A 17,452-nucleotide genomic window follows, 5' to 3' on the forward strand; every position below is an offset into this window, starting at 1 on the left:
TGTTCACCTGGGGATTTAGGATCACTCATATCAGATTTTATTTTTCACATCAAAATATGAATTTTAACATTGAGCCCCTTGATTTTTTTTTTTTTTTTTTTTTTTTTTAATAAATTTATTTATTTATTTATTTTTGGCTGTGTTGGGTCTTCGTTTCTGTGCGAGGGCTTTCTCCAGTTGCGGCGAGCGGGGGCCACTCTTCATCGCGGTGCGCGGGCCTCTCACTGTCGCGGCCTCTCCTGTTGCGGAGCACAGGCTCCAGACGCGCAGGCTCAGTAGTTGTGGCTCACGGGCCTAGCCGCTCCGAGGCATGTGGGATCTTCCCGGACCGGGGCACGAACCCGTGTCCCCTGCATTGGCAGGCGGATTCCTAACCACTGCGCCACCAGGGAAGCCCAAGCCCCTTGATTTTTAAATGTTGGCTGTAATTCAAGATTTTGCTTGAAAAAGAACATTTTACAATATCAACAATGTGTTTGCTGCCTTCTGCCCACAATGGCCAATTTGCAGCCTCTCACTTAGTGATCTCACTCATTTCCTGGCTTCAGTGGTCTTCAAAGGGCAGTAAATTCATCCCGTCCACAGTAGACTCAGGATCTTCTCCACTAAATCACTGTCTTCAGGGGACACTGCTCTGTCTCCCTGGATGGAGCCAGAAACCTGGTGGTCAGTGGTCTCACCCCCTCCCTCCCCACCAGCCCCCAACCTTCAATGGACCCTCAGTACCTCTCGGTGCTTCTCACTCCTCCACCCCCCCAAGCCCACATCCACTACCAGCCTAACTAATACCCGTCTTCCTACTGCCCCCTTGTCCCCAGTGGCTCCCTTCTCAGCCATTCTCCCTCGGCAGCCACAATCTCTTTCAAAGAAAATCATTTTATGTTAATTCTCCGCTTAAAATATTAGTAAAACTTACCTTTGTTCTTAGCTCAAAAACCAAAACCTTTCACTGTACATAGAGACAATTGCTTGGTCCATGTATAAGTGTTCAAATTATAGTTAAATGAATAAATATGTAGCAGGAAAAAAATTAATAAAATCAAGAAGAAGAAACTTCTAACTTGAATGGAAGATTCAATGAATGAAGAGGCATAGCAATAGCATATAAAAATACAAGGCATTTGATCTTAGTCACTAATTTTGAGTCAAGATTTGTTTCAAAATTATTGCTTTTGATCTCTTGAGTGCCAAAGGTTAAAGGGACATGTGATTGGATTTTGAGAGAATATATTAGTTGTCTGGAGAAAGTATAGTTTTTCCTAATTTTTAAAAAGAGTAGTAATTTTATCTGAGTATACATTCAGCATGTGATCATTATAGAAAAGCATCTCAATTGGCCAATGAAATCACCTCTGGGACATAAGACTCAAATTACATCAATAGTAGCCAGTAGAAATGTCCTATTATCTACTCAGGAAAATGCATATTCCTATCAAGAAAGATCAGTTTTAAGTACTAAAGCTTTGAAAAGAAGGGGGAATAGATCATAATCCTGTTTCTCTTCCTAAACAGGCAGCCAGTGTAGAGGACGGCGAGGGCCCTGACGGGCGTCAGCATGGACCTGGACCAGGACGACTTCGGGAACGCGGCAGAGTGGGGCGACCGGCAGGAGGAGGGGGAGGCACAGGGAGAAGAGGACGCCCAGGTCCAGCAAGAATGCCTGCAGAAATTTTCTACCAGGGATTATATCATGGAACCCTCCATCTTTAACACTCTGATGAGGTATTTTCAGGCAGGAGGGTCTCCGGAGGAGGTGATCCGGCTCTTATCAGACAACTACACAGCTGTGGCCCAGACTGTCAACCTGCTGGCCCAGTGGCTCATTCAGACAGGGGTTGAACCAGTGCAGGTTCAGCAAACTGTGGAAAATCACTTGAAGACTTTATTGATGAAACAGTTCGACCCCCGCAAAGCAGATTCTATCTTTACTGAAGAAGGAGAGACCCCCGCTTGGCTTGAACAAATGATTGCACATCCCACGTGGAGAGATCTTGTTTACCAACTGACTGAAGCGCACCCAGACTGTTTGATGCTGAACTTCACGGTCAAGCTGATTTCCGATGCAGGATACCACGGGGAGATCACCGGCGTGGCGGCAGCCTGCCAGCAGTTGGAAGTGTTTTCTAAAGTTCTCTGTACCTCACTGGCTACACTTTTGGATGGAGAAGACAACCTTGTAGAAAATCTCCCTCAGTTTGCTAAGATGGTGTGCCACGGGGAGCACACGTACCTGGTGGCCCAGGTCCTGATGTCCGTGCTGGCCCAGGAAGGGCAGGGGGGCTGGGCCGTGCGCAGGATTGCACAGGAGGTGCAGCGCTTCGCCCAGGAGAGGGGCCGCGATGCCAGTCGGATCTCTCTCGCACTGGGCACAGCTGCCTCCTACCCCCAGCTGTGTCAGGCCATTGGGGCGATGTTGTCCAAGGGGGCCCTGAATCCGGCCGACATCACTGTCCTCTTCAACCTGTTTACCAGCGTGGACCCGCCTCCTGTTGAACTCATCCGGGTGCCGGCCTTCCTGGGCCTCTTCATGGACTCACTCTTTAAACCAGGGGCCAGGATCAACCCGGACCACAAGCACAAGTACATCCATATCTTGGCATATGCGGTGAGCGTGGTGGAGACCTGGAAGAAGGACAGGCGTGTGAGCATCAATCAAGACGAGCTGAAGTCAACGGCCAAAGCTGTTGAAACTGTTCACAGTTTGTGTTGCGCTGAGAACAAAGGGGCTTCTGAACTCGTGGCCGAGCTGAGCACCGTCTATAAGTGTATCAGGTTTCCAGTGGTGGCAATGGGTGTGCTGAAGTGGGTGGATTGGAGTGTATCAGAGCCGAAGTACTTCCAGCTGCAGACCCACTGCACCCCCGTGCACCTGGCGCTGCTGGACCAGATCAGCACCTGCCACCAGCTCCTGCACCCCCAGGTCCTGCAGCTGCTGGTGAAGCTCTTGGAGACGCAGCACTCCCAGCTGGACGCGATGGAGCAGCTCGAGCTGAAGAAGACTCTCCTGGACAGAATGGTGCACCTGCTGAGCCAAGGCTACGTACTCCCTGTGGTCACTTACATCCGCACGTGTCTGGAGAAGGGGGACACCGACATTTCCCTCATTCGCTACTTTGTGACCGAGGTGCTGGATGTGATCGCACCTCCCTACACCTCTGACTTTGTGCAGCTTTTCCTCCCCATCCTGGAAAACGACAGCATCGCTGGCACCATTAAAACAGAAGGTGAACAGCACCCTGTGACGGAGTTTATAGCTCACTGCCAGTCTAACTTCATGCTGGTGGACTGATTCAGAGCATCCTCCAGAGCTGGAGCAGAACATTCCAGGAGACCCGTTGCGGAAAAACCCTTTCCAGAAGCTGTGGATGAAGAGGCCCAGTCAGCATCCTGGCAATGGGCTCTGGAGGGAGGAGGTGGAGAACTTGTGTAAAAAGGAAAATGTTAGCAGTGCAAGTGGAGAACTGCTATTATGAACAGTCCCCTTTCCTTGTAAATCCAGGGCTACCCCTAAATCCTGTTTTTGGTATTCATTTCCCCCAATATTGGAACTAGGTTCCCATTATCCTTCGTGATGTAGCCAACTGGCAGCCCCAGGGTGGTGGAAATTCAGAAAATGGGGCACTTAGATGAACTATTTTCAAAGTTGACTTAAGTTTTCTCACAAGACCTGAACAGTCAGTTCGTATTGCTGTGAATGCTTTAATTTTCCAAGAACAGATAAAAGCCTTTCTGTGGGTGGAACATGTAGATCCCAGTGTTATGTTGTTCTCGTAAATTAGACACTCGTCCTCAAAATAAAAAAATAAATAGCTAAAAATTTAAAAGGCATATGACTTTCTAAGTTTTTATGAAATAACTGCCGTCACCCCAGATTCAAGAGGCAGGATTAAGCGTAAGTCCATCACCAGCATAAGGAATTTTTCTATGTGCATAACTGAGCACACACCACTGAACCCACAAATGCACCCACACAGGCAAGTCTAAGTGTGAGACAGGCTGGGACCTGGGACCCTCTGCTGCAGGGCTCGCACCTGGACACACCTCTCCTCCAGCAACAAAATACAAGGAAACTATAAGGGGCTAAAAATCACTGCATGCATGCATCGTTGGGGCAAATTATGGACAACAAGATACAAAAAGACCGAAACCCCAACTGCCACTTCTGAAGAGCTGGGAGCAAAAACAGGGTGTCCGGAGCAAAAGCGGGGTACTGCGCATGCCTCCTGCATACACCACCACCAAAGGGGCGGGCATACCCCTAAACCACCCCTCCGGCCTGACCCCTGGACACACTTCTACCTTCACCCCATAGAAGGAACCATCTTGCCCCCTCGGGGGGCAAGCCAGTGAGCAAGGGAAACTGTTACTTGTTCTCACTCCTTCCTGCTGCAGCAGGGGCCACCATAAAGCCTTGCCTGAATTTCTTGTTCAGGCCTGTTATCAATTTCTATTGATTAAGGAAACCAAGAACCCCGGTCGGTAACAAGGGCAGGTGAACAAAGACTTTCAAGGAAATATTTACTGTCTCTATTGTGAATTATCAGGAGACAATTATATTACTCTATTTGATACTTGGAGAGATCGAAATGATGGGAAACAATGATACATTGAAATTAAGAGTCATTGCAACCAATCCAGTGCTGGATAGTGATCATTGAAATTTTAGTAATAAACATATTCTTGGTACTTTATATTATTTATTTATTTATTTTGCTGTAAGCATGTTACTTGGAAACATTTTTATTATAAATAATACTTATTATACTTGGAAATTCAATAACTTTAATGTCCTTTTTTTCAAATCAGAGACTTTCTAGAAAATAGAAAATTCAGTCATTTACTTATAAGAGCTTTTGAATGTGTTTCTATAACAATAAACTATATTTTCAGGACTTTTCTTAGGTAAAACTGTCTGGTGCTGAGAAGTTTATCTCTGAAATTCAAGCAGAGCATCTGGGAGAGAAGACCTAGAGAAAGACAACCATGGACCTATGTCAACAGGGCTGGAATCTGGTGACAACGTCACAAAATCAGAAAGTTGGAGTCAGGGTGAATTAAGTAGAAATCAAATAATAAGCAAATTCATTGCCTCTTATCTTAAACTCTATTCTTACACCTATAACCAAATCACAGAAACTCATTACTAATTCACTCTTAATTTTCAGGCCACACGGGCGCATCTAGTTCACAGAATAACTTGATTCCCCTGAACTACAATGCAAATCAATCTTCGGAGGATGCCATCAAAGACCTGAGCTTGGGGCTTCCCTGGCGGCGCAGTGGTTAAGAATCCGCCTGCCAATGCAGGAGACACGGGTTCGAGCCCTGGTCTGGGAAGATCCCACATGCCGCGGAGCAACTGGGCCCGTGAGCCACAACTACTGAGCCTGTGCATCTGGAGCCTATGCTCCGCAACAAGAGAGGCCACGACAGTGAGAGGCCCGCGCACCGCAATGAAGAGTGGCCCCTGCTCACCACAACTGGAGAAAGCCCTCGCACGGAAACGAAGACCCAACACAGCCAAAAATAATAAATAAATAAAAATTTTAAAAAAAAGTAACATTAACTGTAATGTTACAATAAACATACTTTTCCATACAACTTTGACATCGGTGTGATTTTCACAATTCATATGCATGAACCATCTTACACCTATAGTGTTTGAACTTTCTGAAATGTGCTGACCTTCACCCACTATGGCTAAGATCAGACCTTGTTATCTGGTGTATTTCACACCAGAAATCTCAAACTCCAAATCCCTTTCCTTAACTTTTTTCTCTTCATCCAGCTGTTTCATACTGTCCTTCCGCAGCTTCAATGCACCTTATAGAGAACTTGTGATTTGATGCCTCAACTTTCTCCTATCTAGGAGCATCCTGCCGGCCTCATTCGGCTCCTTAATGTCTGGATCATGTGGTTAATAGCCTGAATTACCATCTTACCGCAGTTGTCTTGCCCTTTTGCCTTCCATACACCTGACAAAGTCTCAGTCTTTCAGCAGTCTCAAAATGCCCCTGTCACAAGGCAGTTGAATGTCTGTTGGTAAAAATCAGCTTAAAATGGACTTCCCTGGTGGCTCAGTGGTTAAGAAACCGCCTGCCAATGCAGGGGACACGAGTTCGAGCCCTGGTCCGGGAAGATCCCACATGCCATGGAGCAACTAAGCCTGTGCACCACAACTACTGAGGCTGTGCTCTAGAGCCAGCGAGCCACAACTGCTGAGCCCGTGTGCCACAACTACTGAAGCTCACGTGCCTAGAGCCCGTGCTCCCAGCAAGAGAAGCCACCACAATGAGAGGCCCGCGCACCACAACGAAGGGTGGCCCCCTCTTGCCGCAACCGGAGAAAAGCCCGCGTGCAGCAACGAAGACCCAACGCAGCCAAAAAAAAAAAAAAAAAATCAGCTTAAAAAATCACAGACAATGCGCCACAACTACTGAAGCCCGCGTGCCTAGGGCCCGTGCTCCACAACAAGAGAAGCCACCGCAATGAGAAGCCCGTGCACCGCAACGAAGAGTAGCCCCCGCCCGCCACAACTAGAGAAAACCTGCGCACAGCAACGAAAACCCAACGCAGCCATAAATTAATTAATTAATTAATTTAATTAAAAAAATTTTTTTTAAATCACAGACAATACAGAGAAAATAGGGCTTTCTGGTTGTCTGTATTGATGCCTCAGGAATGGGAGAGAGTCAAATGGGGTCAGGGTTTCTATTGTACACATAAATTGGTAATTTAGAAGAGTACTTTTGCAGTTTATATGAAAGGCTCTATCAAGGTTATGAATACATTATTCTTCCATCCCTTGGTTTTTATCCCATCTTACATCCTTTTATCAACTTATGCCTTCAATTCAGGCTTCACCAAGGCATTTCTACTCATTCTTTCCTCTCAGTCTACAAATATATTCAAGTCTCTCTGGTCCTAAGAACAAAAACTCCTTGTCTTGCCTTGCCTGCTACCCTAACTCCTTGTATTCTCATATGACCTTCTTTTCCTTTTCACCTTTTTGTTCTTTAAATATATAAGTAAGACACTCCTTGTGGGGGGAAAAACACGAGGGTAGAGAAAACTCACCTGTGCGCATGTCATCCAGCTATAATCCCATTAAAGTTTGGTTGCATTTCCTTCTAGGCTACTTTTGGTGCATATTTCAAACAACTTACATTCATATTCTATGTATAATTTGTTTCTTTTCTTTCAAATAAACTACAAATGCAGGACATTTTCAAATCATATAGTGCTTAAGACATTTTTATGGCTGCATAATATATCATCTATAAATGCATATTTTTAACCTTTGTTTAAATCTCTAGATGGGAATTACTGAGTTCAAGAATAAACTGTTTAAAATTATTTTTCATGTAGCATTATAGAAAGGGTTTAAAAATTTGTCCTCTAACTATTAATATATGAAATCAGTTTTTTGTTTACTTGGTTATAATTTTAATAATCATTGACAATAACAGCCAAACTTCTTAAAAGATCTTCCACCAAATGTTTCCAACAATTAGGCAATAGGTACTTGTCTGGTTGCATCAAAATCACCTGAGAGGGAATCCCTGGCGGTCCAGTGGTTAGGATTCTGCGTGTTCACTGCTGAGGGCCCGGGTACAATCCCTGGTGAGGGAACTAAGATCCCCGCAAGCCGTGGGGCGTGGCCAAAAAAAAAATCACCCCAACTGAGTATGACGTGCAACAAGGTTGGGAAGCACCAGTTGACATTTCCAATCCCTCCTTTCTCTTATCCCATTTACTCCAATCCACTGAAGACGGATGTTGACTGCACTTCTGTTCTGATATTGCGGTGGCACAGACACTCATTGACTTTCACATTGTCAAATCCAATGGACTCCTCCGTCCTTAACTTTTCAGCTCACTGCCTCTAGTATTCCCATTCCAACAATTCTCCAATCCTCCTCTCACCTTCCATTCCCCATGACACAAGTTTATATTCCATGCTCTCCTAACAGGACAATCATTTCCTTCCTAGAGCTCCTTTTCATACTCACCTTGCAAAGCCACCACTCTCTAAATCCTCCATTCATTTCATATTGCACCTGAGCAGCTGAAAAGCACAGCCACACTGGCTGGTCTCATTTCAAATTTATGATCATAACGCTCAAGTGAACTCTCACTACTACACTACAAACCTGCTATATTTCCCCAATCCATTCATTGTTCCATTCTCCTAGACACTGTCCCCCTTTTTTTCTATCCTCCAACCACCAGCATCTCTTCCCTTTCTTCAGTCGTGGCTAATGACCCTTTTAAAATCCTTTATAGAATAGAAGCAAAGAGAGGAAAAACTCTTCATTCTCCCAGCACCAATTATACCAACCTACCCACGTGTGTACCTGAATATCCTGCCTGCCTAAAGCATCCCCCCTCCGTTCCAGCGACTGCACATTTCTTGGCTTCACAGACCTCACGTGACTTGATTTCTCAGTATCATTTGGAAAAACTGATCATTGCTTCTTTCTTGACATATTTTTTTCACTTACTTCTAGGAACCACTCTCTCCTAATTTGTTTCTTACTTCACTGCCCACACCTTGGTCTTCCTTAATCCTCCTCCTTCTTTTCTCCAAGTCTATGGCTGGCACAACCCAGGCTCCTCCCTGGCTCTCTCTCTCGCTCTGTTTTTTTTTTCAGCCGTGTGGCATGGCATGCAAGATCTTAGTTCCCCGACCTGCGCCTCCTGCAGTGGAAGCGTGGAGTCTTAACCGCTGGACCACCAGGGAAGTCCCTGGCTCTCTTCTTAACATGCACTCACACCTATGGTTTTGGCTCTAAATACTACACATGAAAAGGAGGGAGTAAAACTATCCTTATTTTCAGATGATTGTTTACTGGAAGACCAAAAGAATCCCAGAAAAACTACTACAAAAAACTTTAAAATTCAGTAAGTAAAAAGGATAAAATTATTATTCAATTTATTATTCCCTATATACAAAAAACTAGTTTGGTAAAACATTAAAAGCTTTCACTTTTAGACCGAGAATAATTCATAGCTCCCCATTATTCCCACTTCTAGTTAACACTGTACTGGAGATCTTAGCAAGTACAATAATACAAGAAAAATAAATACAAGGTGTAAGAATTCGGAAAGGAAGAAATATTGTTCTTATTAAGTTATGAGCACTTCTTATTTAAGGATCTTCAACCTCTGTCATACATGTTGCAAATCCTTTTTCCAGTCTATTATTTATCTTCTGACTTTTGCCATACAAAAATTCTGAATTCTTCTGTAGCCAAATCTTTCAATCTTTTCCTTTATAGATTCTGAGTTTCTGTTTTGAAAGAAAAAGTTACTTCTACCTGTTTCAAGTGTTTTTTAAAAATACTTTTATTGTTCTACAGATTATATGTTGAATATAAACCCATCCAGAATTTAGTGTCTCATTGAGATTTTTTTTTTCAGATGATTTTCCAAGTATGTTAGTATCATTTTGGAAATAAATCATTTTTCCACTTTGGATTGTCTAGTAGAAAGCAGATAAATCAAAATTAAAACACATTAATAGGAACTTCCCTGGAGGTCCAGCAGTCAAGACTCTGTGCTTCCACTGCAGGGGGCACGGGTTCAATCCCTGGTTCGGGAACTAAGATCCCACATGCTGCTTGGTACAGCCAAGATAAAAGAAGTAAACAAATATATTAAAGAAATAAGATCTTGGCATTTACGGTGTGCACTCTATTTTTCCCTATGGTTTTTAAAAATTGAGGTATAAGTAACATACAACATTATATTAGTTTCAAGTGTACAGCATAATGATTCAATATTGTATATATTGCAAAATAATCACCATAATAAGTCTAGTTAACGTCCATCACCATACATTTCCCTGATGATTAGTGATGTTGAGCATCTTTTCATGTACATGTTGACCATTTGTTCTTCTTTGGAAAAAATTTCTATTCAGAACCTCTGCCATTTTTTAATTGGATTGTTTGGTTTTTTGCTATTGAGATGTATGAGTTCTTTATATTTTTTTGGATAATAACCCCTTATCAGTTACATGATTTGCAAATATTTTCTCCTGTTTAGTAGGCTGCCTTGTCATCTTGTTGATGATTTTCTTTGCTGTGCTGAAGCTTTTTAGTTGATACAGTTCCATTTGTTTACTTTTGCTTTTGTTGCCTTTGCTTTTGGCGTCAAATCCAAAAAGTCATCTCCATGACTGATGTCAAGGAGATTACTGCCCATGTTTTCTTCTAGGAGTTTTATTGTTTCAGGTCTTAAGAGTCAAGTCTTTAATCCACTTTGGGTTAATTTTTGTGTATAGTATAAGATGGTGGTCCAGTTTCATTCTTCTGCATGTAGCTATCCAGTTTTCCTAACACCATTTATTGAAGAGACTGTCCTTTCCCCCATTGTATATTCTTGACTCCTTTGTCAAAAATTAATTGGCATAAATTAATTAATATATGCATGGGTATATTTCTGGGCTGTCTATTCAGTTCCACTAATCTGTTTTTATGCCAATACCATACTGATTTGATTACTTCTACAATTTCACCTTCACTTCTACTTAATGGTTTTCTGCATCCTGGTATTGTTATATTTTTCTATATAATATGCACCTTGCAGATACCTCAAATCCCATGTAAAAAAAAAATGGTTGATAAATCTCTCTCCCTGAATATACATATTTCATTATTACTCTACTTCCTACAGCATAAAATTTAATCTTTTTTTCTGTTGTAAGCTGCAGCCTGAAAAGGGTGTAAATTTGCCTATTTAGGGGGCTGAGGACATTGGAGAAACAAATGGAGACTTCGGGCATGAGATGTGGGAGATATTTCAAAAGATAAAATTTGAGTCCCAAAAGTAAAAAGGAAGTTGTAAGGTAGGTGAAAACATCTGGAAAAAAATGTTAGTGTGGTGAGTGAGATGGGCTAGGGACAGATCTCGAAGGTTCTTTTATGGCCTGTTAAAGTGTTTAAATTTAATCTGTAAGTAATGGGTGGCAGACATTAAAAAGTTTAAGTAGGAGAGTGATATGCTTAGATAGACATTTTAGATCTATTACTCTAATATCCATATAGAGGATGAATTTGAGATAAAAGTGGAAGACAGGAGATAAACTTGAAGGCTCTTAAGTAGTCCAGTAATAATATGATTAGGGCCCCCCTAAAAAAACAGAAGTCAGTAGCAGAATGATGATAATAATAATAATGAGTAGTGAAGGGTAGAAGAATATGCCACTCCAAAATAAGGCTTGCGGAGTTCAGGACATGTCACCCCAAAATATGCTGCTTTGGCATATTGGTTTTAAGCTGAAGGCACTTGAAAAGCAACAAATGCAGGGAGAGACTTTCTCTGAACTTCCCTTTTCTCCCTAAAGACAGATCCTCCAAAAGGAACCCAATTGTCATAAATCCCCTCCCCAGGAATTTCAACAACTAGGGAAGTTTTTTTTTTTTTTGGCCGTGCAGCGAGGCATGCAGGATCCCTGACCAGGGATGGAACCTGAACCCCCTGCAGTGGAAGTGCGGAGTCTTAACCACTGGACTGCCAGGGAAGTCCCAAGATGGACTCATCACAGGAGAGAGACTAGAAGTTGACACCACACCCTGACAAACTTTATCACAAACTGTCATAGCTCCCATCTATTCTTCTAAGGGCCCATTCATCTTTCCTAAAAATCTCTTCCCATAAGAGGTCTACATCCCCCTTCTCCTTTACCTATTTTTTTTTAATTAATTTATTTGGCTGCACCAGGTCTTAGTTGCGGCACTCTGGATCTTCATTGCCGCATGCTGATCTTCATTGCTGTGTGCAGGATCTTCGCTGCGGCATGCAAACTCTTAGTTGCGGCATGTGGGATCTAGTTCCTTGACCAGGGATCGAACCTGGGCACCCTGCATTGGGAGCTCAGAGTCTTAACCACTGGACCACCAGGGAAGTCCCTCCATTAACTATTAAAATGGTATTTAATCCTGGATTTTAAAGCCACCTCTTTAAGTTACTCACTTTTCCTAGGTATCTCCCCAGGTATCCATGGGGTATACATGTTCATAAATTTGTTTGCTTTTCTCTTGTTAATCTGTCTTTTATTACAAGAGTCTCAGCTAAGAAATCAGAAAGGTAGAGGGAACATCATTTCCCCTTTCCCACAATAGTAAATAACAGCTAACATTTATTGAGTGCTTCCTATATGCCTGGCATTCTTCTACCACCTTTCATGCTTTATCTCTTATTATTCTTACAAGAACCCTACGAGGTAGCTACTACAGCTATTAACATTTTACAGATACAGAAACTGAGGCCTTACATCACCTAGTAGGATTTGAACAGTCTTCTAGTCAGAAACTTCTGATTGAACTCAAAATGTTGTGGGTAAAAAAATAACCTGAGATGCTTGTTATATGTACAAACTTCTAGTCACCACCTCCTCTTTTTCCAAAATTCTAATTTACAGAGTTTGGAATTGGGCTATGGCATCTAAAATCTAATTTTTAAAACAGCTTTATTGAGATATAATCCTTGGACATATAATTTACCAATTTAAAGTGTACAATTCAATGATTTGGGATATATTACATCATTACTTTTTTTGGAATTTACATTTTTTACAGGCATCCTAGTTAATTCTATGTAAGTGCCCAAAGTGCAATATTTTGAGAAAAATTATCTTAACCACTATGCTCAGTGCCTCTTAAAAAAAGTACATGTGGGGAATTCCCTGGTAGCCCAGTGTTTAGGACTCTGCGCTCCACTGCAGAGGGCATGGGTTTGATCCCTGGTCAGGAAACTAAGATACCACATGCCACGAGGTTCAGCCAAAAAAAAAAAAAAGTTCATGTGAACAAGCCCAGCACAGTACCTACCCAGTAAACTTTAGACACTCAATACACATCGAATATGAATGTGCAGGCTGCAAACAACCATAAAAAGGAATGCAAACACCGAACTTCTACTTCATGTAAGACATTATGGTGAAAGATTAAAATTTGATATTTCATACTAAAATTGGAATCTAGTATCCAATTTCTTTTGGATGATGAGATGACAGCATTTTATAGCAGAAAAATATTTTCTTCATAGTAGGGCTTGCTTTTATGTAGTGTAATTTAAAAATTCTTTCAATTTGCAATATTATGTAGTTCATGGCCCCTCTTCATCAAAATCTGTATTAAAATATTTTTATTCATTTAGCATTTATTAAAATATTTACTGAGCATCTTCCTATATAAGTGGCATGATGCTAGGTGCTAGATGAGCAAAGTAGACAAAAATCTTATTATCATGGCTTTCTCATGATTGAAGAGTCTATGGGGGGACTTCCCTGGTGGTCTAGTGGGTAAGAGTCCCCGCTCCCAATGCAGGGTGCCCTTGCTCGATCCCTGGTCGGGGAACTAGATCCCACATGCCACAACTAAGAGTCTGCATGCTGCAACTAAAAGATCCCGCATGCTGCAACTAAGACCCGAGCAGCCTAAATAATTTTTTTAAAGGGTTTATGGGGAGTACTTAATGTTAATCATCTGTACAGTTTTGTTTGTTTTTTTTCCTTTTTGGCCATGCCCTGTGGCTTGGCTCTCAGCAATGAAATCACTGGACCGCCAGGGATTTCCTGTCCAGTTTCTTAATTTTCAACTTATCCTAGGCAATTATTATTTATCCCTATGTTTTGGTCATAATCAGATGCCACAATTATATTAGCAACCTATGTTAGAAGATAAGTGGTCATCACAGAAAATTAAGCCATAAAAATGATATACTAACTGCCTTTTGAGTCTTCATTTTCCTGTGAAGAATCCCATATGTAAAAATATTACGTAAGATGAAATGCTTTTCTCTTGTTAATCTGTTTTATGTCAACTTAATTCTTGGACCCAGTCAGAGACCATAGGGTAGAGGTAAAGTTTTCCCTTCCCTATAGCTGTTTTAGATAATGGAACAAGAAATCAGGTTAAATGAACTTGCCCAAGATCCAAATAGCTGGAATAATGGTAGATCTGGAATTCAAACCCAGGTCTGACTAACCTCAAAACTAAAATCTGCCTTTCCAACTTCCCCAAAACCATACCGCACTACCTATGATTTGTAGAAGTAAGTATGGAAGAATGCGATTAATCTGAATTTTGCAATAGGAAAACAGAACCCTAAAAACGCTAGCTATCTCCCGTGACCATAGAATCTTCATCTTTTTTAGTTATAACCTTCGATGTTTTGGAGAACACCCGCCATCCTTAAGATAAAGATCTTAAGGAAAAATAATAATGCCTTTAAAAGCAGTGAGTATGAAACAAATTATGTGTTCAAGGAGTAGGCAATAAATACAAGTAGAGAAAAAAATGCAAGTAGAGAAAAAGTGTGGAAAAAAGAAATAGAACCTAGAATAGATGAGGACATGTGTGAAATGGGAGTCCTTAAAACAAAATAGACCAACTGTCACAGCCAAGAGGAGCCTTGGGAGGCATAATGACTAAATGTAATGTGGTATCCTGGACGGGATTCTGGAAGAGAAAAGGAAAATAGAGTTGAGCCCTCCTGCCCCGAGGCAGCCGGCAGCCGGGAAACGGAACCTAGACGCGGGCGCCCCTGCTTCCGGCCGGCGCGCGGGTGCAGCACCAGCGGCGCAAGACTCAGCGGGGCTCGGGAGAGCCTGCGATTGGGAGCCACCCCCGGCTGGCTGCCGCGGCTTGAAGAGGCGGTTTCACCTCAATGGCGACCACTCGTGGGCTCCCGAGGACGCCTGGATGGACACCCACCCTAAATACTTAAAAATGATGGAATTAGATATAGGCGATGCCATCCAAGTGTATAGCATTCTTTGTTTACCAGGACCCCATGGAGAGTAAACACTGGCATAAAGTAAACGGTGTGGAATTACCCGACCGCCAGCTCAATCTGACTTGTCGGTACTGAGACAGGAGGTTACAGACTGTGGTGCCTACACCCATCAGTGCTACGCTCAACCATTACAGATTCTTTCTCTTAGAAGATGGCATCTGTACTTACGATGCTTAATTTATTCATAAAAGGTGGAATTTGAGACCCATCAGACTGCTTTGCTTCATCTTTTACCTGGAAGATAGGGTTGACTTAGCTGCTCCCATTCCCTAAGTTTTCTTGCTGAAAAATAAAAATTTTCCAGATAGAAGTGGGGGTTTTTTGTTTGTTTGTTTTTTTGTCAAAAATATAGGGTAGTTGCTCTAGAATGTTCTCATCTAGAGACAGTTTAATTACAGTTGTATACAAATTTATGCCTAGGATAGGTTCAGAGGGGTGGAAGACACGTTTCTTCTATCAACCCACACTCATAGCTTTCTCTTTGTTCATCGCTGCCACTGCTACGTCATTGTTGAGACTGCTACCTGTTTCCTTTACTCAACCCTCCCGGTGCCTTTTGGCCCTTCAGCTAGCCTGGAATGGCATTACATACACACTTTGACACCTGGAGGGTTTACTTCAGCTGCTTTTTCATCTCCAGGAGAAAGTAAAGCTTTTCTTTCAATTGGTTTTCATTCCAATTACTGTTACATCCCTCTTTAGTTGACTTTAAGTCAAAACTAAAAATATGCTCTTCCAGAGTGTAAACTTACATGTCTAGATTAATAGGGACCAAAGAAGTTCTACCTACCAGAGCACTGGGCCTTCCTTTCCATGCTTATTACCACCACCCTTATTATATTGTAGGTAGGATATTACAAGAGAGATAATGAAGGACAGTATAAGCCTTGAAAACATCTTTATTAAGTAGACCCAGTGATGCAAATTTTATCAATTCCTCCCAATTAAGTAAGTTGTCTAAAGTATAAAAAAATTACATGCACGAAGATGTTCCAAGTGGCATTGCTTGGAAGAGCCTGAATTACAAGCCACTTAAAAGTTTAGGGCAGGGCTTCCCTGGTGGCGCAGTGGTTGAGAATCTGCCTGCCAACGCAGGGGGCGCGGGTTCGAGCCCTGGTCTGGGAAGATCCCACATGCCGCGGAGCAACTCGGCCCGTGAGCCACAATTACTGAGCCTGCGCGTCTGGAGCCTGTGCTTGGCAACGAGAGGCCGCGATAGTGAGAGGCCCGCGCACCGCGATGAAGAGTGGCCCCCGCTTGCCACAACTAGAGAAAGCCCTCGCACAGAAATGAAGACCCAACACAGCCATACATACATACATACATAAAAAGAATGTAAGCAGACAAGAATAGAATTTAAAAAAAAAAAAAGTTTAGGGCAGGTTTCAGCAAATTTTTTCTGTAAAGGGCCAGAAAGTAAATATTTTAGCCTTTGCAGGCTATATAGTCTCTGTCACAACTTTTTTTTTTTTAAATAAATTTATTTATTTTATTTATTTATTTTTGGCGGCGCTGGGTCTTCGTTCCTGCCGTGGGCTTTCTCTAGTTGCGGAGAGTGGGGTCTGCTCTTCATTGCGGTGTGCGGGCTTCTCATTGCAGTGGCTTCTCTTGTTGCGGAGCACAACTCTAGGCCCGCAGGCTTCAGTAGTTGTGGTGCACGGGCTTCGTTGCTCCGTGGCATGTGGGATCCTCCCGGACCAGGGCTCGAACCCATGTCCCCTGCACTGGCAGGCGGATTCTTTTTAGAAATTTTTTCTTTTTAAAAAAATTTATTTATTTATTTATGGCTGCACTGGGTCTTCGTTGCTGCACGCGGGCTTTCTCTAGTTGCAGAGCAGGGGCTACTCTTCCTTGCGGGGCACGGGATTCTCATTGCGGTGGCTTCTCTTGTCTCAGAGCACTGGCTCTAGGTGTGCGGCCTCAGTAGTTATGGCTCGCGGGCTCTAAAGCATAGGCTCAGTAGTTGTGGCACACGGGCTCAGTAGTTGTGGCGCACGGGCTTCGTTGCTCCGCGGCATGTGGGATCCTCCCGGACCAGGGCTCAAACCGGTGTCCCCTGCATTGGCAGGTGGATTCTTAACCACTGTGCCACCAGGGAAGCCCTCACAACTTAATTCTGCTGTTGTTGCACAAAAATAACCACAGTAAATATGTAAACAAATGGGCATAGCTGTGTTCTGATGAAACTTTATTTACAAATGGGCACTGGTGGGAGGACCCAAACTGGGTGCTGGAGGAAGGCTCTCCATCTTTTTTAGCTTTAACCTTTGGCATTTCAGAGAGCACCCGCCATCCTTAAGATAAAGATCTTAGGGAAAAATAATAATGCTTTTAAAAGTGAGTATGAAACAAATTATGTGTTCAGGGAGTAGGCAATAAATACAAGTAGAGAAAAAAAATACAAGTAGAAAAAAAGTGTAGGAAAAAGGGAAATAGAATCTAGAATAGATGAGGACATGGGTGAAATGCGAGTCCTTAAAACAAAATAGACCAACTGTCACAGCCGAGAGGAGTCTTGGGAGGCATAATGACTAAATGTAATGTGTTATCCTGGACGGGATTCTGGTAGAGGAAAGGAAAAGAGTTGAGCCCTCCTGCCGCGAGGCAGCCGGCAGCCGGAAAGCGAAACCTAGACGCGGGCGCCCCT

General features: G+C 42.7%; 1 protein-coding gene across 1 annotated transcript; it reads left to right on the plus strand.

Moving 5' to 3' along the window:
• The first annotated feature begins 1,555 nt into the window (after nt 1–1,555).
• On the plus strand, nt 1,556–3,289 carry LOC133101035 (negative elongation factor D-like). Its single transcript, XM_061205591.1, has one exon. The coding sequence runs from the start codon at nt 1,556–1,558 to the stop codon at nt 3,287–3,289; it is 1,734 nt and encodes a 577-aa protein (XP_061061574.1).
• The last annotated feature ends 14,163 nt before the right edge of the window (nt 3,290–17,452 follow it).

The sequence above is a fragment of the Eubalaena glacialis genome, chromosome 11, assembly GCF_028564815.1.
Source record: "Eubalaena glacialis isolate mEubGla1 chromosome 11, mEubGla1.1.hap2.+ XY, whole genome shotgun sequence".
Taxonomy (NCBI): Eukaryota; Metazoa; Chordata; class Mammalia; order Artiodactyla; family Balaenidae; genus Eubalaena; species Eubalaena glacialis.

Excerpts from the sequence above, each read along its gene's own strand:
- LOC133101035 (XM_061205591.1), top strand. The coding sequence starts at position 1,556 with ATGGACCTGGACCAGGACGACTTCGGGAACGCGGCAGAGTGGGGCGAC.